This window comes from Heterodontus francisci, chromosome 4 (assembly GCF_036365525.1).
Source record: "Heterodontus francisci isolate sHetFra1 chromosome 4, sHetFra1.hap1, whole genome shotgun sequence".
NCBI lineage: Eukaryota > Metazoa > Chordata > Chondrichthyes > Heterodontiformes > Heterodontidae > Heterodontus > Heterodontus francisci.
Window position 1 is genome coordinate 188,088,819 of NC_090374.1, and position 22,210 is coordinate 188,111,028.

At 44.3% G+C, this 22,210-nt stretch overlaps 1 protein-coding gene across 3 annotated transcripts in view; it reads right to left on the bottom strand.

Moving 5' to 3' along the window:
- dnah6 (dynein, axonemal, heavy chain 6) overlaps positions 1 to 22,210 on the bottom strand; it is a 554,194-nt gene that overhangs the window by 522,716 nt on the left and 9,268 nt on the right. For 2 of the 3 annotated variants that reach the window (XM_068030691.1, XM_068030692.1), the window contains exons 2-3: positions 19,849 to 20,097; positions 7,427 to 7,615 (exon numbers count right to left, since the gene is read on the bottom strand). The exons of the other annotated variant lie outside the window; for it this stretch is intronic. In XM_068030691.1, the coding sequence (XP_067886792.1) occupies positions 7,427 to 7,615; positions 19,849 to 20,091 (432 nt within the window). In that variant the 5' untranslated portion in view covers positions 20,092 to 20,097. The remainder of the gene's footprint in view (positions 1 to 7,426; positions 7,616 to 19,848; positions 20,098 to 22,210) is intronic. 3 annotated transcript variants of the gene reach the window in all.

Here is a 22,210-nt window from a genome sequence, read left to right on the forward strand (position 1 = left end):
TCTCCTACATCAAAGAAGGTTTAAGAAGAATACTGGGCCCCAATGAAAAGCAAGACCTACCTATAATCAAGGACTTTACAGCGAGCTCTAAGAACAGTAACCAAAAAACATCTTCAGATATTGCCTCAAACTTTTCCACTTTATTTCTTCTGCTCTTTTCTGTCTCTATCTACGTGCGTATCGCGTACGCATGCTAGCATGGACGCATCATGTATCCGTAGGCATTAACCCGAATTAGACTTTAAGTTTAATAAAGTTCAACTTTTCTTCTTTAAGCCTAAGAAAACCTGTTTGGCTGGTGTCTTTGCCTTACAATTGAAAAGCAGTGAACAAGGATTCACCAAGGGGGAGCTAAAAACATGGTGTATTTAAAATTAAACCTTGTTACAATAAGACCAGGAGAAGGCTGAAAGGGAACCCTAAACCTTTTTGTCACCGGGTCATAACAGACATAAAGTATTCATTAAGAACCATACCCACATTCTCTGCCTCCACCCACAAGTTACCCTTACGGTCCCTAATGAGCCCTAATCTTTCATTAGTTATTGCTCTTTATGTATTTTGAAAATATCTTTGGGTTTTCCTTGATTTTACTTAATATTTTCACATGCCCTCCCTTTGTTTTCCTAATTTTCTTTTTAATTTTACCCTGCACTTTTTATACTCCTCTAGGTTTTCTGCAGCATTGAGCCCTCAGTATCTGTCGTATCTTCCCTTTTTTTCTTTATTCTCTCCTTTAACCCCTTGTTACAGCCAGGTGAGGAAGGGGTCTAAGGCTCCCCTCTAAGCCTTTTCCTGCTTTCACCGTAACAGGGTTTAACTTTTAAAACATGGTGTTTTTAGCTTCCCCTCAGTGAGTCCTTGCTCACTGCTCTCTATTTGTAATTGCAAAGAAATCAACTAGATAGGTTTTCTCAGATTTAAGCAAGAAAGGTAAAAGTTTATTAACCTTAAAACTCTAATTGAGATAAAGCTACTAAAAATACATGAAGCGACCATGCAAGCATGCATACATGATAAACACACACACAAATAGAGTCAGAGGAGGAGAAAGAACTAAACAGGAAAGTTTTAAGTAATAGATGGAGTTCAGTTATTGGGTTTGGGTTGGATGTAAAGTCTTTGTTTGAATTAAGTCTTGCAGTTCTCATTGGGACCCAGTGCACACTTTCAAACTTGTTTCGCTGATCTTCTGATTTGAGGCTTAAGTTACTTCCATGCATCCCTGGAATTTTGCGTGCGTATGCGTGTGTGTGAGAGAGAGAAAGCGAGGTGCTCTCTTCTTAAAGTTCAATTGCAGACTCTTCATTTCTGTGTCAGGTACAATTCAAAAATCCCAGCAGGTTAGTTATGTGACTAGCTCCTTATTTGGAACAGCCTCGCCTGCGAAGTTTGTGGATTCTCCAAGCATACCAGATACTTTCAGTGAGGTGGGGGGGGGGGGGGGGCGGGGTGCGGGTGGTGGTGGAATGCTGGCTGTTACACAGTCAATGACTATCTATGTCTTTTGATCATCACTATTGACAAAAGCCATCTGACTAATTGGATCATGCCACTGTCTTCTAGAATTCAAATGTGCAGCCATGTTTTCAGCTACTATTCTGTGGTCTTATTAAACACATTAGTTCAATGTCCAGTAACAGTTCAAAAATAACGTTCCATATGACGAAATAAATATGTTTCATTTTGGCAGGTGTGGTTTCCGTCACACCTCTACATCTGGGGTCTCTGGATTTATTAGTTCTACCATTCTACTTTAAGGGAATATACTTACTCAGGGCCCTCACTATCTCTTCCTTGAATACCACCCACTGTTCTGGCATTGATTTACCTTCAAGTATTTCCAGTCCACTCTAGTTGAATCACATCTCAGTTTAGTCAAATTAGCTGTTCCCCAATTGAGAGCTTTTATTTCTGGTCTATCTCCGTCCTTTTCCATATCTACGCTAAATCGAACTGAACTATGATCATTTCCATCAAAGTGCTTCCCAAGTGATACCCCTTCCACCTGCTCAGCTTCATTCTTAAAACCAAGTCCAGAATCAACCCCTCTCTTGTTGGGCTTGCTATGTACTGGCTAAAAAGTTCTCCTTTTAAGAATTCTGCTCCCTCTGTGCCTTTCACACTAATTCTATCCCAGTTAATATCCGGGTAGTTGAAATCCCCCACTATTACTGCCCTATTGATTTTACACTACTGAGATTTGCCGATATATTTGTTCTTCTATCTCCCTCTGACTGTTTGGGGTCTAAAGTGTACTCCGAGTCGTGAGATTGTCCCTTTTTTGGTCTTTAGTACAACTCATATGGCCTCATTTGATGATCCTTCGACCAAATCATCCCCCTCACAACTATAATTGTTTCTTTAACCAATATTTCAACACCCCCCCCCCCCACCTTTTTAATCCCCCTCTGTATCTCATCTGAAAACCCTGTAACCAGGAATGTTGAACAAAGAACAAAGAACAGTACAGCACAGGAACAGGCCATTCGGCCCTCCAAGCCTGCGCCGATCTTGATGCCTGCCTAAACTAAAACCTTCTGCACTTCCGGGGTCCGTATCCCTCTATTCCCATCCTATTCATGTATTTGTCAATTTGCCTCTTAAACGTCTCTATGGTACCTGCTTCCACCACCTCCCCCGGCAACAAGTTCCAGGCACTCACCACCCTCTGTGCAAAGAACTTGCCTCGCACATCCCCTCTAAACTTTGCCCCTCTCACCTTAAACCTATGTCCCCTAGTAACTGACTCTTCCAACCTGGGAAAAAGCTTCTGACTATCCACTCTGTCCATGCCACTTATAACTTTGTAAACCTCTATCATGTCGCCCCTCCACCTCCGTCGTTCCAGTGAAAACAATCCGAGTTTATCCAACCTCTCCTCAAAGCTAATGCCCTCCAGACCAGGCAACATCCTGGTAAACCTCTTCTGTACCCTCTCCAAAGCCTCCACATCCTTCTGGTAGCGTGGCGACCAGAATTGCACGCAATATTCTAAGTGTGGCCTAACTAAGGTTCTGTACAGCTGCAGCATGACTTGCCTATTTTTATACTCTATGCCCCGACTGATGAAGGCAAGCATGCCGTATGCCTTCTTGACTACCTTATCCACCTGCGTTGCCACTTTCAGTGACCTGTGGACCTGTACGCCCAGATCTCTCTGCCTGTCAATACTCCTAAGGGTTCTGCCATTTACTGTATACTTCCCACCTGCATTAGACCTTCCAAAATGCATTACCTCAGATTTGTCCGAATTAAACTCCATCTGCCATTTCTCTGCCCAAGTCTCCAACTGATCTATATCCTGCTGTATCCTCTGACAATCCTCATCACTGTCCGCAACTCCACCAACCTTTGTGTCGTCCGCAAACTTACTAATCAGACCAGCTACATTTTCCTCCAAATCATTTATATATACTACAAATAGCAAAAGTCCCAGCACTGATCCCTGCGGAACACCACTAGTCACATCCCTCCATTCAGAAAAGCACCCTTCCACTGCTACCCTCTGTCTTCTATGACATTCCTGCCCTCCTTTCAACTATGTCTCAGTTATCGATATAACATCATACTCCCAGGTGTCAGTCTGTGTTCTCAGCTCATCCCTATTCCCTAAACTTCTTGCATTGAAGTATATACCACTTAGCAATGCCAGACCCCTGTACAGTATTTTCTAGTCTTCATTTCCTCTGTCTTACCAACACGCTTACTAATTTAGAAACCTTCCATTTCCAACTTCTCTTTCTTCTGAATCTACTCTCACGTTCTGATTCCCCTGCCAAGCCAGTTTAAACACTTCTGAACAGCACTAGTAAAACTCCCTGCAAGGATATTGGACTCAGGCCTGTTGAGGTGCAACCCAGCTGTACAGGTCCCACCTCCCTGAGAAGCGGTCCCAATGCCTCAGGAATCTAAAGCCCCCACTCCTGCACCATCCCTCCAGCCATTCTTCATCAGCTCTATCTTCCTATTTCCATACTCACTAGCACATGGCATTGGGAGTAATTTGGAGATTCCTACATTTGAGGTCCTGCTTTTCAATCTCTATCCTAGCTCCCCAAACTCTGCTTTCAGCACCTCATCCCTCCTTCTGTCTAAGTCATTGGTGCTGATATGGACAGCGACCTCTGGCTGTTCACCCTCCCCCCCACCCCAGCCACTCACTGACATCCTTCACCCTGGCATCAGAGAGGCAACATACCATCCTGCAGTCACATTTTTGGCCACAAAAACATCTGTCTGTTTCCCTCACTATCGAATTCCCTATCACTATTGCTCTTACACTCTTCATCCTCCTCTCCGCCCCACCCGAATACTGTTTGAAGAGTGAGATGCACTCATGGGATCCCTTCCATGCCTTGTCCCTGTCCTTGTCACCCATTCCCTCTCTGCCTGCACATTTTTAAGCTGCGGGGTGACCACCTCCAGAAACGTGCTAGCCACGACACTCTCAGCCTCACGGATGCCCCAGAGTGACCCTAGCTGCCAAATAAGCTCCGAAACCCGGAGCTTGAGCTGCTCTAGCTGGCGACACTTCCTGCACATGTGGTCATGCAGGCCACGAGAAGCGTCCAGGATTTCCCACATGGCACAGGACGTGCATTACATGGGGTTGAGGTTCCTTTATTTTTGAGACTATTATCTGGAAAGACTTACCAATTGGCTCCTTCCCTGTTTGGGACATCACTATAGTTTTTGTTATCAGAGATTTCACTGGATAGATTGGGGAGTTGGGCAGAGAAATGGCAGATGGAGTTCAATCCGGGCAAATGCGAAGTGATGCATTTTGGAAGATCCAATTCAAGAGTGAACTATACAATAAATGGAAAAGTCCTGGGGAAAATTGATGTACAGAGAGATTTGGGTGTTCAGGTCCATTGTTCCCTGAAGGTGGCAACGCAGGTCAATAGAGTGGTCAAGAAGGCATACGGCATGCTTTCCTTCATCGGACGGGGTATTGAGTACAAGAGTTGGCAGGTCATGTTACAGTTGTATAAGACTTTGGTTCGGCCACATTTGGAATACTGCGTGCAGTTCTGGTCGCCACATTACCAAAAGGATGTAGATGCTTTGGAGAGGGTGCAGAGGAGGTTCACCAGGATGTTGCCTGGTATGGAGGGCGCCAGCTATGAAGAGAGGTTGAGTAGATTAGGATTATTTTCAATAGAAAGACGGAGGTTGAGGGGGGACCTGATTGAGGTGTACAAAATCATGAGAGGTATAGACAGGGTGGATAGCAAGAAGCTTTTTCCCCAGAGTGGGGGATTCAATTACTAGGGGTCACGAGTTCAAAGTGAGAGGGGAAAAGTTTAGGGGGGATATGCGTGGAAAGTTCTTTACACAGAGGGTGGTGGGTGCCTGGAACGCGTTGCCAGCAGAGGTGGTAGACGCGGGCACGATAGCGTCTTTTAAGATGTATCTAGACAGATACATGAATGGGCAGGAAGCAAAGAGATACAGACCCTTAGAAAATAGGCGACAGGTTTAGATAGAGGATCTGGATCGGCGCAGGCTTGGAGGGCCGAAGGGCCTGTTCCTGTGCTGTAATTTTCTTTGTTCTTTGGAGGCTCTTCCCCCACTTGAACTCCTCAGCCACTGCACTCAGTTTCCACCTGGAACACTGCCACTGCTGCTGCCAGTGAGTGTCTCTGCAACATGGCTAAGTGCATCCCTGCTCACCTAATTCATGCTTCTAGACATCAGCTCTCAAGTTTCGCTGTCTCCCACCCCCTGACTCGGACCGTTTTTACTTTTGTAAAAGATCAGAACAGCACCTCTTCTCTCAGTGCGCCGAGTTCCCTGACTCACCAAATTCTCCAAGTTAAGTATGTTGTCGAAGCAGTACATATGAACACATGAGTTAGGAGCAGCAGTAGGCCACTCGGCCCCTCGAGACTGCTCTGCCATTCAGTTAGTTCATGGCTGAACTGATTACTCCACATTCCCGCCTACCCTTGATAACCTTTGGTTATCAAGAATTTGTCTACCTCTGCCTTAAAAATATTCAAAGTCTTTGCTTCCACTGCCTTTTGAGGAAGAGAATTCCAAAGACTCAGGACCCTCGGAGAGAAAAAATTTCTTATCTCTTAAATGGGTGACCCCTTTTTTTAAATAGTGACCCCTAGTTCTAGACTCTCCTACAAGGGGAGACGTCCTTTCCACATCCACCCTGTCAAGAACCCTCAGGATCTTGTATGTTTCAAACAAGTCACCTCTTCCTCTTCTAAATTTCAGTGGATACAAGCCTAGCCTGTTTAACCTTTCCTCATAAAACAACCTGCCCATTCCAGATATTGGTCTAGTAAAATTTCTCTGAAATGCCTCCAAAGCATTTACATCCTTCCTTAAATAAGGAAACCAATACTGTACACAGTACTCCAGATGTGGTCTTACCAATGCCCTGTAAAGCTGAAGCATAACCTCCCTGTTTTTGTATTCAATTCCCCTTGCAATAAGCAAGAACATTCTATTAGCTTTCCTAATTATTTGCTGTACATGCATACTAACCTTTTGCAACTCATGCACTAAGACACCCGGATCCCTCTGCATCTCAGAGCTCTGCAATCTCTCACCTTCAGATAATATGCTTCTTTTTTATTCTTCCTGCCAAAATGGACAATTTCACATTTTCCCACTTATATTCCATTTGCCAGATCTTTGTCCACTCAGTTAACCAATCTACATTCCTTTGTAGCCTCCTTATGCCCTCTTCAGAACTTACTTTCCTACATATCTTTGTGTCATCAGCAAAATTAGCAACCATACCTTCAGTCCCTTCAACTAAGTCATTTATATAAATTGTAAAAAGTTGAGGCCGCAGCATAGATCTCTGTGGCACACCACTCGTTACATCTTGTCAACTAGAAAATTACCCATATATGCCTAGTCTCTGTTTCCTCTTAGCTAGTCAATCTTCTATCAATGACAATATGTTACCCCCTAGACCATGAGCTTTTATTTTTTGCAATAACCTTTGATGTGGCATCTTATCGAATGCCTTCTGGAAATCTAAGTACAATACATCCACCTGTTCACTTTCATCCACAGCACACGTAACTCCTTCCATCGAGCTGGGACTTTGTGCTACTTACTTCAAAAATGCTTCCTCCTCATCATGAAATTGAACTCCAGTCTCCCATGTGATGGGGAGGATACTCACCAATATACTAATACTGAACTGAAGGAAGCACTAAATGGCACCCTCAGTATTTTCCCAAAAGAGAAGCAAAAGATTGGAGGAGAAAGTAATATGTGTATGGTCCTTAACATCTATTGGCAAATCATGCAGGTGCATTTCAGCAACATAAGAGTAGGACTACTACTCTCCAAACAGCACAGATATTAATGCCAGGTACATCAAAAGAAGTGCAATTTACAAGAAGAAAAATAGAATAAAAAGCACATATTTTTACAACTTTGTTCAAACCTGTTTCATTGTTAAGTCAGTTGGGAGTTTTGGTAGCCGTTGGAAAGGTGTGGTTAAATCTAAAGAAGCGGGTCTTGAACGCTTTGTTGGTATACTGGGTGGCTGCCATCCTGCTTTTATCAGTTGCTCTCTGTTCTTTTCATAGATGTATTCTGGCTGGTTTTGATCTTGATACTTCTTCAGTATAGGCTGCAGTTACAGAACAGTTGCATTTAGGGAATTTTCTCTAGTGTAATAAGAAATGCACTGGCGGAATTAGTACCAAAGCAACTACAATACTTTAATAAGTTCATTGTGTGGAATGTTATCGGTATTCATACCATACAAGTACAACATGCCTGATAGATTAGAGATAACTTGAAAGAATTTGCATGTTCATGATCTCAGGACATTACAAAGCACCAGAAAGCGGGACTTAATGCAAAGTTCTGTACTCAGATGTGCAAATAATTAATTAGAAACAAGGGTAAAGTTCATTAAAATATCAAATATTTTCCGTTAATCTGATACCGGAAAGTTTGGCAATACTACAGTGCAGTTTAGGTGTACAAACTTTACGTGATACAATGTACTTTTTGGCATTTGTCAATTCATTAGCATCTTTATTATCTATTTTCACTTCACTCAGCCCTCATCAGTAGCAACTGCACTGCCAATAGCCTATGTGTTGGGATTGATGTCACATCTCCCTGCTCTCTGTCTGCTGGGGAAGATAATACATAATCGTAGGGATAAGGCCAAGAACAGAGGTGAGCTGCCATTGCTGCATGTCCTATGCCTATGGAGGAGGCCATGGAACTTGGCGGACTGCAGGATGGAAGAAGCATTGCGGACGGAGAGACAGAGGCACCCTCCCAAGACAGTAAGTAAGGTCTACATGGGGCTCAACGCTGTAGCTGCAATGACAGATCCATGTTGCTCACCAGGCATCCAGTGCACACAGGGGTCTGCATTGTAGGGGTGTCTGCAATGGAGGGATGGCAGGCCCTTGACACTTACATGTTTCTGTTCTTCCATGCAGGTCAAGATGTGCCAAATTGGACACCAGTGGAAAATTCTATTAACCTATTAATTCTATTAACGACCATTTAAAAGGCTCTTCCTGCTGCCGCTGGGATTTAACCAGTGACGGGGTGCATTGGCCATGCAGGGAGGGCGCCCAGTAATACGAGGCGCTCTCCCTGCGGTCTTGGAGATGGGTCCCTACTCTGTGGGCAATCTGTGTCCTACGGACGACCCCTGCAGACAGAGAGAAGGGAGATGTTGGGCCCCTAGTGACTTCAATCCCAACACATAGGCTGTTGGCAGTGCAGTCGCTACTGATGAGGGCACACAGACACGTCCTGCGTGTGTTCCCTTCCCAGGAATCTTGCGAGATTCAAATATGATAGGGACCCTGCTTTCAGGACCACTGTGCCAGGCCACTGACAGACATTCCCTGTCCCTTTGCCCATGTCTGGGGGTAGGTCACTCTCATCCCAATGCAACACCCTACTTCGACAGATGCAAGGCTCAAGAGGATGAAGGGATTAAATTACACCCTCTCACAGCCCGAATGAGGTCATCGAACCGCTTACGGCACTGTAACTGTGAGCGCAGAGTTATGCCATGCTGCTTACCTCCTCAACAATCTGGAGCCCCATGGACCCCCGCCACCCCCGGACTTTGCACCCACCGCCCCACACCCCTTTGCCGGAGTCTTCCAGCACTGGGCCTGGGCCCAAGGGATCTTGCACAACAGGCAGTGCTCCTGATGGCGCTGTCGATTCTGCTGAGCTGCCAGCCCTGCGATTGGCCGGCAGCTCCTGCAGGCGAGATCCCCGTCTTTAAAGGAATGGAGATCCCAGAGCCTGAAACTTTGTTTCTGGAACAACGGAGGATTGCGCTGGGGGGGCGGAGGGCCTAGAAAGGCCGAAGTGGGGATCTCCCCGCTTTTAGGCCCGGCGCCGGGAGCACTACCGACTGCAGAAAATCCAGCCCATTGCCTCTGACTGGTGCACGTGTGGCCTCCTCCATTAAGAGGCCGGCAGATCTGATGGAGAGCCACATCCAGCAGAGCACTCAGTGTTTGCTGGATATTTGTGCAGATCTCCATATCCTCATCCTAACCATGGGCGCAAGGCAGTAGTGGCAAGGCGAGAGAGGGACAGGGAGCCTTGAGTAGTCACCAGGTCCTCTATCCTCCCAGGTCAGCAGGGCTGCAGAAGTCTGCCTTGGTAGGGAGAAGGAGTGTATGACTCCCGCAGCTGGGGGCTCCTCTCAGGGTGATCCTGGTGTGGGCAGCAGCTGCTCTGCACCTCTGCCAGTATCACCAGTTCATCCAACATTCCAGCCAAAAGTGGGCAGTACAGCATCTTTGCAAGAGGCCCACAGCATGCTGGGGCTCTCCGGACCCAAGACATCCCAAGGATGGCTGCCAAGGCCATCTGTAGCCATGGGCCACCAAGGTCAGCAGGCAGCCTCCATCTCCACACAGCGCAGGGGCAACACTGCATAGGAATTCACGTAAGCAAATTAAGAAGTGCACTTAGAATCATTGGGTTTTCATGGGCTGAGTGTTTGTCTATCTTCACACTGTCCACCTCCATTATGACTGTAAATAAATCTTTACTGCTAGAAATGGACTCTCTCCTTTTTTGCTCCATTAGGGCTTGATCCTTCACTACATTCCAGCCTCTAGAAAGAAGCTGGAGACGATCACTAATGCTGCAAGGGCTCAAAACTAGAGCCTCACCAGATCAGCTATGCGCAAATGTTGAATAAGATAATGCATCATTAAGGAAGGAATAGTGAAAGATGGCTGCATAAAGGAAGCTGTATATTGGATGCAAGGGTACGAGGGCCAGAAAGGATCAAATAAAATGCGAATGTATAAGGGCATCGCAAGCCTCCCTTACACATCATAGCCAATGTCACGTTGCCTTTGGGGTTTTCATCTAGCCTAGCTTGTCCACCTTCCCGCTCCACATCCTCATTGTCTAAGGAGCAGTCCACTCCTTACCCTCATTGTCTGAGGAGAGGTCCACTCCTCACTTTCCTATTGCTCATCAGCCAAGTTGTGCAGCACACATCAAAGCACGACGAGACAGCAGACCCCACCGGGACATACTAAAGGGCTACTCCGGACTGATCGAGGCATTTGAATCTCATCTTCAGCAAACAAATGGCAGCCTGTGTTGTCCCATGGTAGACGTTGTACCTCTCCTCTGCATCCTTGCATGGGTTTCTCACAGGTGTCAGCAGCCATGTCCTCAGTGAGGAGCCCTTGTCTCCAAGGATCAATCCCTGAAGGCTGGAGGGAGGGTGGAAAAGTTCAGGAGCCTGGGACTGCCTCAAAATGTAGGCATTATGGCAACTTCCCTTGAAGCATGCACAGACCTGCAGGATTCATTTACAGAGGTCGCACACCAGTTGTACCTTCAGGGAGCGGAAACCCTTCCTGCTAATGAAGGCCACTGGCTGATATTCCAGATCCTCAATCGCCACATGCATGCAGTCGATGACCCCTTGCACCTGGGGAATCCAACGATTCAATGGCCCTATCTACTTGTGAGTTAGGACCCATGCAGAACATAATTAATCCCCGGCCGTCCTGAACAGGGCACTGGTGATCTCCTTGATTCATCGATGTGCCACGGACTGAAAGATTCTACAAATGTCGCCTGTGGATCCATGGAATGATCTGATGGTGTAGAACTTCAGCTCACAGTGAGCTTCAGGGCCACTGGCATTGGATTGCCACCCATTCCACTGGGGTACAGCTCATTATGCATCATTGCACACAGGTCAGTGACGGACTCCCTGGAGAGCCTTAGTTTCCGTTTGCATTGCCTCTCGGACATCTGCAGGTAGTTGAACCTTGACTTGTACACTCTTTCTGTAGGGTACCTCCTTCAATGCCGGCCACCTCCCTCTCTCTCTCTCCTCTTCACACTTCTGCCGCGTCCGGAGGCCACTGAGGTCCCTCCTGTGGGCTCATAGTCTGTTATGGTGCCGCTGAAGGTGCCTGGCCCTTCCTCCCGCTCAGGTGCACTTCGTCTTCAACAGAGTCCCCAAAATCTGGGTGAATGAGGCCCATGATATGTGGCCTCTCCCTGAAAGGCAGTCTTTCCCTGCCAGTGTCCTCTTCTTGATACCCACACTTGTGAACCTTGTCCAGCTGTCAGTTGCCCATTGCCCCCTTGAATTGGCACCCCTGCAGTGCAGCCAATCTCTGTGTCACTCCTGATATATGAAGCTCAACCCACCCTTCATTACTCTTCCAGGCCCTCGATGTTTACCCTTCCAATAGCTTCCCCTTCCAGGCAGGCATAATCTACAATCTCGATGTCACCTCCTTCAAGGAGGTGAGACGCTGAAGCCCTGAAAGACTCATGCACTGTTTGTAAAATTGCATCTGACACATAAAATCGCTTTCCATTGGCCATTTAACTAATTTAATTACCTGCCTACTGCATCACCGTCAAACCTCTGCCCTCCATGTTTGCCGCCATGGACAAAATCAGGATGGGACGTCATGACATCAGACTTCCTGTCCGATGTGTCTTGTCCCAATTTTATGTCCCCCCATGCCTCTATACCCGTCCACGTCATTCCTTTAAAATACAGATCAATAATAGTATAAAGGGCAGAGAGGGAAAACAATTTCTGAAGTGTATTCGAGAGAATTTTCTTGACCAGTACATTTTCGGCCCAACGAGGAAGGAAACATTGCTGGATCTGGTCCTGGGGAATGAGGTGGGGTCATGTGGATCAAGTGGCAATAAGGGAACATTTAGCGAATAGCGATTGTAGTATCATAAAGTTTAGATTAGCTACAGAAAAGAACAAGGAGCAAAAATAATTTATTGGAGGAGGATCAGTTTCAGTGGGGTGAGAATGGATCTGTCCCAGAAAAATGGGAATGAAAGATTGGCAGGCAAAAATTAACAGAACAATGAATTGTCTTTAAAGAGAACATGGTTCAGGTAGAGGCGAGCTACATTCCCACAAGCGGGAAGGATAAGGCAACCAAAGTCACAGGTCCCAGGATAACTAACGAGATAGAGATCAAGATGAAGCATAAAAAGGGTGTGCAAGACAGATGTCAGGGTAACAATACAAATGAGAACCAGGCTGAATATGGAAAGTTCAGAGGGGAAATGAAAAAAGAAACATGAGATTCCGAAAGTATGAGAACTCAGAGACTGGCAACTAATGTAAAAGGGAATCCAAAAGTCTTCCATAGGCATATAAATAGTAAAAGGGTAGTAAGAGGAGGGTTGGGGCCAATTAGGGACCAAAATAGGGAATCTCTGCATGGAGACAGAGGGCGTGGCTGAAGTGTTAAATGAGTACTTTGCATCTGTCTTTACAAAGGAAGAAGATGTTGCTGGAATCACAGTGAATGAGGATATGGTTGAGATACTGGATGGGCTAAGAATTGATAAAAAGGAGGTATTAGAAAGGCTGACTCTACTTAAAGATGACAAGTCACCAGGATCAGATGGAATGCATCTGAGCATACTGAGGGAAGTAAGGGTGGATATTGTGGAGGCACTGGCCATAATTTCCAATCCTCCTTAGATACAGGGGTGGTGCCAGAGGACTGGGGAATTGTAAATATTACTCCCTTGTTCATAGAAGTGTATAAGAATGAACCCAGAAAATACAGGCTGATGAGTTTAACCTCAGTGGTGAGAAAACTTTTAGAAACAATAATCTGGTACAAAATGAAAAGTCACTTGGGCAAGTGTTGATTAATTAAGGAAAGCCAGCATTGATTTGTTAAAAGCAAATCATGTTTACCTAACTTATAATTCTATGATTGAGTTTTTTGATGAGGTAACAGTGAGGATAGATGAGAGTAATGCAGTGGATGTGGTGTACATGGGCTTCCAAAAGTGGCTCATGATAGGCTTGTCAGCAAAGTTGAAGCCCATGGAATAAAAGGGACAGTGGCAGCATTGGTGCGAGGTTGGCTGAGTGACAGGAAACAAGTAGTGGTTAATAGTTGTTTTTCAGACTGGAGGAAAGTATATGTGGAGTTTCCTGAGGGTTGGTACTAGGGCCTCTGCTTATCTTGATATATATTAATGATCTAGACTTGGATGTACAGGGCACAATTTCAAAATTTACAGATGACACAAAACTTGGAAATATTGTGAACTGTGAGGAGGATAGTGATAGACTACAAGAGGACATAGACTGGTAGAATGTGAGGACGTGTGGCAGACGGAATTTAATACACAGTAGTGTGAAGTGATACACTTTTATAGGAAGAACGAGGAGAGGCAGCATAAAATAAAAGTGGGTGCAGGAACAGAGGGACCTGGAGGTTTATGTGCACAAATTGTTGAAGGTGGCAGGGTAGATTGAGAAAGTAGTGTTACAACCAGGTGACAGAGGTGTCTAGGGGGTCACTTTCAGTCTTCACCTGGTCTTATTGTAACAGGATTTAATTTTTTAAACACACTATGTTTTGAGCTCCCCCTTGGTGAATCCTTGTTCACCACTTTTCAATTATAAGGCAAAGAAATGAGCACAGACAGGCTTTCTTAGGTTTAAAGAAGAAAATTGAAATTTATTTAAACGAACTTAAACTCTAATTTGGTTCACACCCACGGATACACGCCACGCCCCACGCTAGCATGTATACACAATACACACATGCAAATAGAGACAGAAAAGAGAAGAAAAATAAATTGGAGAGGTTTGGGGCAATATCAGAAGAGTTTCTTGTTACTGTGCTTCAAGCTCACTGTAGTCCTTTTGAAGGGATTTCTTGCTTTTTGTTGGGGCCCAATATTCTTCTTAAACCTTGTTCACTGTAGGAGACTTTTCTCTCTTGGGGTTCATGTGTCTTCAATGGGTCTTCAGTTCCGTGAGAAAGAGATGGGAACAGACAGGAGAGAGGTCTTTTCAGTCCAGGAGCAAACAGCTTTCTGTTCAAATTCTCTGTGGCAAGTTCAAATTCAAAAAACTCCATCAGCCAGTTAGTCATGAAACGAAACAGGTCTGACCATGTCTGTTTGTGTATTGGGGGAGCAGGAACTGCACCGTCTGTTTGTATGCAAAAAATGTCTTTTAAGCGAAAAACCTGGCAATTCCTTGTGCCAGGCTCTCTTTTCTTCCCAGCAACAATTTTAAGTTTAATGTCCATGTGGCGAAAATAAGGTGCCTCAGTCTTGGCAGGTGGGGGCCTGCATGACAGTCGTTAAAAAGGTAAACAGAATTCTGGGCTTTGTAACTTGAGGTATATAGTACCACAGTAATAGTACGGGATTTTAGTTACCCCAATGTTAACGGGGATAGTTTTAGTGTAAAAGGAATTGAGGGAGCAGAATTCTTGTGGTGCATTCAGGATAACTCTTTTGCCCAGTATGTAGCAAGTCCAACAAGAGAGGGGGCAGTTTTAGACTTAGTTTTAGGAAATGAAGATGGGCAGGTGAGTGGCAGTGGAGAGTATTTTGGTGGTAGTGATCATAATTCAGTCAGTTTTAACATAATTATGGAAAAGGACAGAGATAGAACAGGAGTTAGAGTTCTCAATTGGGGCAGGGCCCATTTTACTAAACTGAGGAGTGATTTAGCCAAAGTGGTCTGGTAACAGCTACTTGAAGGTAAATCAGTGTCAGAACAGTGGAAGGCATTCAAAGGAGAGATTCAAGGGGTTCAGGGTAAACATATTCCCACAAAGAAAAAGGGTGAGGTGGCCAAATCTAGAGCCCATGGATGTCAAGGAACCTACAGGGTAAGATAAGGCAGAAAAGGAAAGCTTATGTCCGACACCGAGAACGCAATACTACAGAAAGCTGAGAGGAGTATAGAAAGTGGAGGGGTGAAATCAAAAAGGAAATTAGGAAAGCAAAGAGAGGGCATGAAAGAATATTGACAAACAAAATCAAGATGAACCCAAAGATGTGTTATCAATACATTAAGAGTAACAGGATAACGAAGGAGAGAGTAGGGCCCATAAAAGAGCAAAAAGTTAACCTACGTGCAGGAGCGGAAGATTTTGGTATGGTTCTTAATGAATACTTTGTGTCTATCTTCACAAAAGAGGGGGGAGATGCAGATATTGTAGTTAAGAAGGAAGAGTGTAAATTATTGGATGTGATAAACATAGGGAGAGAGTATTAATGGAATTAGCATCCATGAAAGTTGTTAAATCACCAGAGCTGGATGAAATGTACCCATGGCTGTCAAAAGAAGCAAGAGAGGAAATAGCAGAAAGTCTGACTATCATTTTCCAGTCTTCACTGGATACAAGTGTGGTGCCAGAGGATTGTAGAATTGGTAATTTTGTACCTCTGTTTAAAAAGGGAGCCAAGGATAGACTGGATAATTACAGGCCAGTCAGTCTAACCTCAGTAAATGGAAAATTACTGGAATCTATTCTGAGAGACAGGATAAAGCATCATTTAGAAAGGCACAGGTTAATCAAGGATAGTCAGAATGGATTTGTAAAGGGAAGATCTTGTTTGACTATTCGATCGAATTTCTTTGAAGAAGTAACAAGGAAGAGAGATGAGGGTCGTGCTTGATGTGATCTACATGGATTTTAGCAAGGCTTTTGACAAGGTCCCATATGGCAGACTGGTTAAAAAAAATCCCATGGGATCCAGGGAAATGCAGCAAGGTGTATACAAAATTGGCTCAGTGGCAGGAAACAAAGGGTAATTGTTGACGGCTTTTATTGTGACTGGCGGACTGTTTCCAGGGCTCAGTACTGGGTCTCCTGCTTTTTGTGGTGTATATTAACGATTTGGAAGTAAATGTAGGGGGCATGATCAAGAAGTTTGCAGACGACACAAAGATTGGCCATGTGGTAGATAGTGAAGAGGATAGCTGTAGGCTGCAGGAAGATATTGATGGTCTGGTCAGATGGGCAGAAAAGTGGCAAATGGAGTTCAACTTGGAGAAGTGTCAGATGATGCATTTGGAGAGGTTAAACAAGGCAAAGGAATACACGATTAATGGGAAAATACTGAGAAGTGTAAAGAAAGTAAGGGACATTGGAGTGAATGTCCACAGATCTCTGAAGGTAGCAGGACAGGTCGACAAGGTGGTTAAGACGGCATATGGAATCCTTTCCTTCATTAGCCGAGGTATAGAATATAAGAGCAGGGAGGTTATACTGGAACTGTATAACTCATTGGTTAGGCCACAACTTGAGTACTATGTGCAATTCTAGTCACCTCAATACAGAAAAGATGTAATTGCACTAGAGAGGGTACAGAGGAGATTTACAAGGATGTTGCCAGGACTGGGAAAATGCAGCTATGCGGAAAGATTGGATAGACTGGGGTTGTTCTTCTTGGCATAGAGAAGGCTGAGGGGAGATCTGATTGAAATGTACAAAATTTTGAGGGGCCTAGATAGATTGGAGGAGAAGGGTCTATTCACCTTAGCAGAAGGTCAGTGACGAGGGGGCATAGATTTAAAGTGATTCGTAGAAAAATTAGAGGGAAGATGAGGAAAAACTTTTTCACTCAGAGGGTGGTGATGGTCTGGAACTCACTGACTGAAAGCGTAGTTGAGGCAGAGACCCTCAACTCATTCAAAAGGAGTCTGGATACGTACCTCAAGTGCCGTATGCTGCAGGGCTGCGGACCAAATGCTGGAAGGTGGGATTAGAATAGGTGGATCGTTTTTCGGCTGACACAGACACGATGGGCCAAGTGGCCTCTTTCTGTGCCTTAAACTTTCTATGATTCTATGAAAAACAAAGATGCCATGATAAATCTTTGTAAAATACTGCTGCAGCCTCAAGGGGAATATTGTGTCCAATTCTGGGCACCACACTTTAGGAAGGATGTTAAAGCTTTTCGGTGCAGAAAAGATTTATGAGAATGATTCCAGGGATGAGGGACTTCAGTTACATGTATAGATGGGAGAAGCTGGTGCTGTTCTCCTTAGAGAAGAAAAGGTTGAAAAGAGATTTGATAGAGGAGTTCAAAATCATGAGGGGTCCGGACAGAGTCGACGGAGAGAAATTGTTCACATTGATGGAAGGGTCGAGGACACAGATTTAAGGTGATTGGCAAAAGAAGCAAAGGAAACATGGGGAAAAACTTTTTTTACACAGTAAGTGATGAGGATCTAGAATACATGCCTGAGAGGGTGGTGGAAGCAGATTCAATTGTGGCTTTTAAAAGGGAATCAAATAAACACCTGAAGAGAAAAGATTTGCAGGGCTACAGGGAAAGGGTGAAGAAGTAAGACTAACCATATTGTTCTTGCAGAGAACCAACACAGACTCCACAGACTTGACAGGTTGAATAGCCTCCTTCTGTGCTGTAACCATTCTATGTTTCTAGATTTTACTTTGTTATATTGTCTCTGCGATGGAGAATTTTGTGCTCTCCCCCACAGTGATTTGGAGGCGGGGAGAGTATATAATCGGGCGGAATGGTGGCGGGAGTGGACCCTGCCACCTTCCCACCTCCACCCAAATTATGTTCGGGTCGGACTTATTATTAAGTGAACAGCTATTAGCGCATAGGCCAGGATTTTGTCTTGACAACGGTCGCGGGGGTGGGGGGGGGTTGGTCACCACCCTGACAAAAACACAACGAGAGCCCTGTGTCGCCTCCTCAGGGGACAGCATCAGGCTGTGAATGGCCTTCCTGCCCCACAGCCAATTGAGGCCCTTAAGTGAGAAATTAATACCCGATTAAGGGCCTCATTCTGCCACCACCAGAATTAGCCCAGTGGTGGGCGGGCTTGTCACAGCACAGGGAGCATGACAAGCAAAACCATGTGGGTTGCTTGCCGACTCTGGGGGGGGGGGGGGGGGGGGGGTTGTCGCAGATGGGGACATTGCTGCGGAACCTCCTACATCCCTCCCCCATGACTCCCAACCCACAAAACTCCTTCCTTTGTGACCTACCTGATTCCAGCACCTCAGGTAAATCCAGTACCACAGCAGCCACCGCCTCTGCGGTGGCACTGCTCATTTAGCGCTGCTGGCCTCTGATTGGCTGGCAGCTCTCAGAAGGTGGGACTTCAATCACTGGGATCCTTGCTCCCAGAGATGGCCCGCCCCTGTCCCCTGAGGTGGTGATGCAGGGCTCTCGATGGTGCTTTTGTTGGTGGTCGAGACACCCATTGTCAAGACAAAATCCTGACCAATGTGCTAATAGCTGTTCAATTATAAATAGGGCCCTACCAAATTTACGGCCATGAAAAATGCGTCATGGACCATGAAATCTCAGGTCCCCCATAAAATCTGCCATTTTGCAAACCCTCCGTTTTACTGATTGACACAAGGCTGAACTCGCTAATTGCTGGGCATGCTGCAAACATTGTGCGTTTTACTGATTGACTGAGGGCTTCCAGTGCAGTTTTGAGAGTAGCAATCTCAAGTGTTTGCGGACAAGTGAGAATACCAGAATGAGCAAATCAAAAATGGCCACAACCATTACTGCAGCACATCAAGCAAAAGAATTTGGAAGCGAAATTATGCATGCTGATGGTGGAATACTGTTTTGTACAAGTTGCAATGTTTAGTTGGATCACACAGCGTGGGCAGAGGTTTAGCGCCACTTAGAGTCCAAAAGCGATCGCAGCAGAAAGAGAGCATCCGACACGGCACTGCTGGACAACAAACACGCAAAAAAACAAGCAACTATTTCATCTCTTTTTGAGAAGTCGACAGAGAGCTCAGAAAATTGCCACTTGGTTACAATGGAACGTGTGGATGCTTTTGCAAGTGCCAACATATCATAGGAAAACTTGATGAGCCAAAGCTGCGGGTATTTATTCAACATAATGTGCAACATAGTGGTTGCTTGCCAAGTGAAAATAAATGATGATGGGAATACCTACTGAAGGTTTTTGCTACACCTTGTGAGGAGATGAAGTGGCAGATTAGCACATGTCAGTTGTGGGTTGCTCCATGCTCACATTCAACCACTGAGTTCAGTGAATAAAGAATGTGATCTGTTTGTAGTCAGCTTTTTACAATAGTTTTTGAGTATACAATAAATGCCATTTGAAACCAGAAACCTTTGTCTTTTTTGTTTTAAATAGATTATTTTCATGGTTGGTTGCAACAACGTGAAATTTACAATTTAGTATGTGAAATCGTGAAATTCATGACTCTTAATGTAAACCCTGAAATTTGAAAAATTTGCCTGTGAATTTCATCGGGCCCCAATTATAAATCAGAATGATCATCGTACCAGATGTCCTAGATGGCCATATTACATTTTATTTATAACATTAATAGCAGATTAGAAATCATTTACATGAATTTTAATGAATAGTTTTGTATGTTATATTGCTCAAGGAAGACGGATGATCGTGTTTTGTATGTCAGTTTCTCATTTTCAAGTGCATCAGTTACATTACTCTGCAGGACTGACTTTTTATAAATTAAAGTCTGATAGAGCTACCCTTGCCCTTACAATAATCACATACCATGCATTAACACCTACCAATGGTTGCAGTTTGATGGGCTGCTCCCTTGCTATTCTTTTTTCCCGTGCCTTTGTGTTCTGGGTAAACTTCAAAGCAAGAGGATTTGGAGTTATCTGTTTCGGTGCTGTGGAGATTAGTCTAGCTTGCAGCTCTGAAGGATCAATATCTGTAGTTGGAGCGGCAAGGCTGTCCCCAAGTTTCCTTTTTTTCCTTGAAACATGGTGTGGCACACATGCTGATGTATCAGGAATATGCAACATTTTGGACTGCAAAAATAAATTTCAAAACAATATAAAAATAAATCTAACTGCAAGCAATATCGCAAACTGTAAATGTTTTATACGCTTTCTTTTTTTAAAGTGAAAATGAAAACGTCTTCGGGGAAATGTTTTAAATGTAACTTATTTTGTTTTATGTTCATAACAATTAGCAGTTTGATTCTCAAATGCTGACAGTCCCTCCTCCTTATAGGAAGAAACGGAGAGATGAGAAACAATAAAAAGCCTCGTATATGCGTCGCAGGTTCACATTGCATTGAATCCACATTGCATATGGACTGAAACATCCAGCTGCTCAACCTAAATTGATAGCAGGAGCATAAAAACAACACGTCCATACCTATAAATCACAAGTAAAACTGGACTAATTAAGACCGCCCATTCAGCACTTCAATGAAATTATTGCCTTGTACGAACTCCCACCGATCTGTTTATTTTTATAATGTACACTATAATGTGTGTTTTTCTGGTTTCTCTTTTGCCAGCTACAGCAAGACAAGACATTATTGGCTGAGACACTACATGAGTAACTTAACCAACCCCCCGCCACACCCCCCACCCTCCAAGAATGGGTAGGTAGGGGTTGAGTGGGAAGTAAAAATTGAAGATGCGTTTCAGATGCCTAGATAGGTCTAAAGGTGCCCTTCAGTACTCATGGGGAAGGTATCCGGAATCGTAGTGGTGCACTGTGCCCTGCACAATATTGTGCAGCAGAGAAGATTACAGGTGGAGGATGACAAAAGTGCTCATCAGGCGTTGTATGATGGTGGGCTGGAGATTCACTTGTGCCCCTACAAACAGACACAGACTGAAACTGTTGGTTGGTAGCGGAGATGTATGCTTGTAATGTGTAACTCTGTAAATGCTTATAAAAGTGTGTAAACATGGATAGCTGCCTAAAGGTGAAGGTTGGAAACTAAGAAAGAAATTTGTGCACAGTAAACTATAATCCCAGTGGCCATTTTGGAAAATGGCAGAATGCAGGAGTATTGACGGTGTATGATTAACCTCTGATGTTCTCAGAGTCTGAGCCATATGACGAGTGGAAAAATTTGGTAGGCACAGGTTACATCCCTACCAAAAGGAAAAAGGAAAAAAAGGTATGGCCTTGGTGTTGTCATCTCCTCCAAGAAGAAAAATCAGAGGTAAAGTATTTTGTGAGATGGATGTGCTCAGCAGTTGGATAATGATGAAGGTTTGGACTTTCCACTGGAGTTCTTGAATGAAATCTACAAGAACGATGAGCTGTTCAATGCCATTGAGACATGCTCAGACTTTGAAAGATTTCAAGATGGTCATTTCATGGAAGAATATATAATGCACTTTAACAGATTGCGTAAAAGATTGACGAAATTCAATTTGGGGATCCCTGATCAGTACTAATGTTTGTGCTAAGTTCTCTCATATGGGCAGACAACTGGTTTAACTGGTGTTCAGTTCTCGGAGAGGGAGACCCTGTTGGATCAGATGTCTGCTGCCTTGATTTTGTTCAGCCTTAATGGAGCGAATGAAACATTTTGCAGTGACAGAAAGAATAGAGGACTTAGTGATTGTCAGATTTTGAAATGGATCAGGTACCAGACCCAGGCATCAATACAATGGAAGGATTAAAAACTGGTTGAGTGAGGATGAAAGCACCTTTAGCAGATTTGGCTATTACAGCAGAAGACAAAACTGCAATAATAGGCGAATGAATCTCAGGAATGCCCAAGGAAAAGTTAATAGGTGCTTCAGGTATGATTTGAAGTATCAATATGTGGTGAAGTGCCAAAGCAGAGAGGAAGGGTCCTCGAAATGGTATATGATGAAGAGAAGTCTGAAGAAGGGAATGAAGATAATGATGCATCCAAACAAATTATAATAATCACAAAGAGTTTTAGTCCTGTGATGAATGTTGTTACACCAATGTGCTTTGTTGAATGATAATTTTATTTAATCCACTGACTGGAGCTCTGAGGTTAAATTTTTTAAACAGACATTTAAAAGAAAAGCTACAAGGATGACTTTGCTCACAGCTTAGGATGGTCACCTAATTTGCAACACTGTATCCTACATTGCAAAAGAAGACAAAATGTCTGCTCATACTCCAGCAGGAACCAAG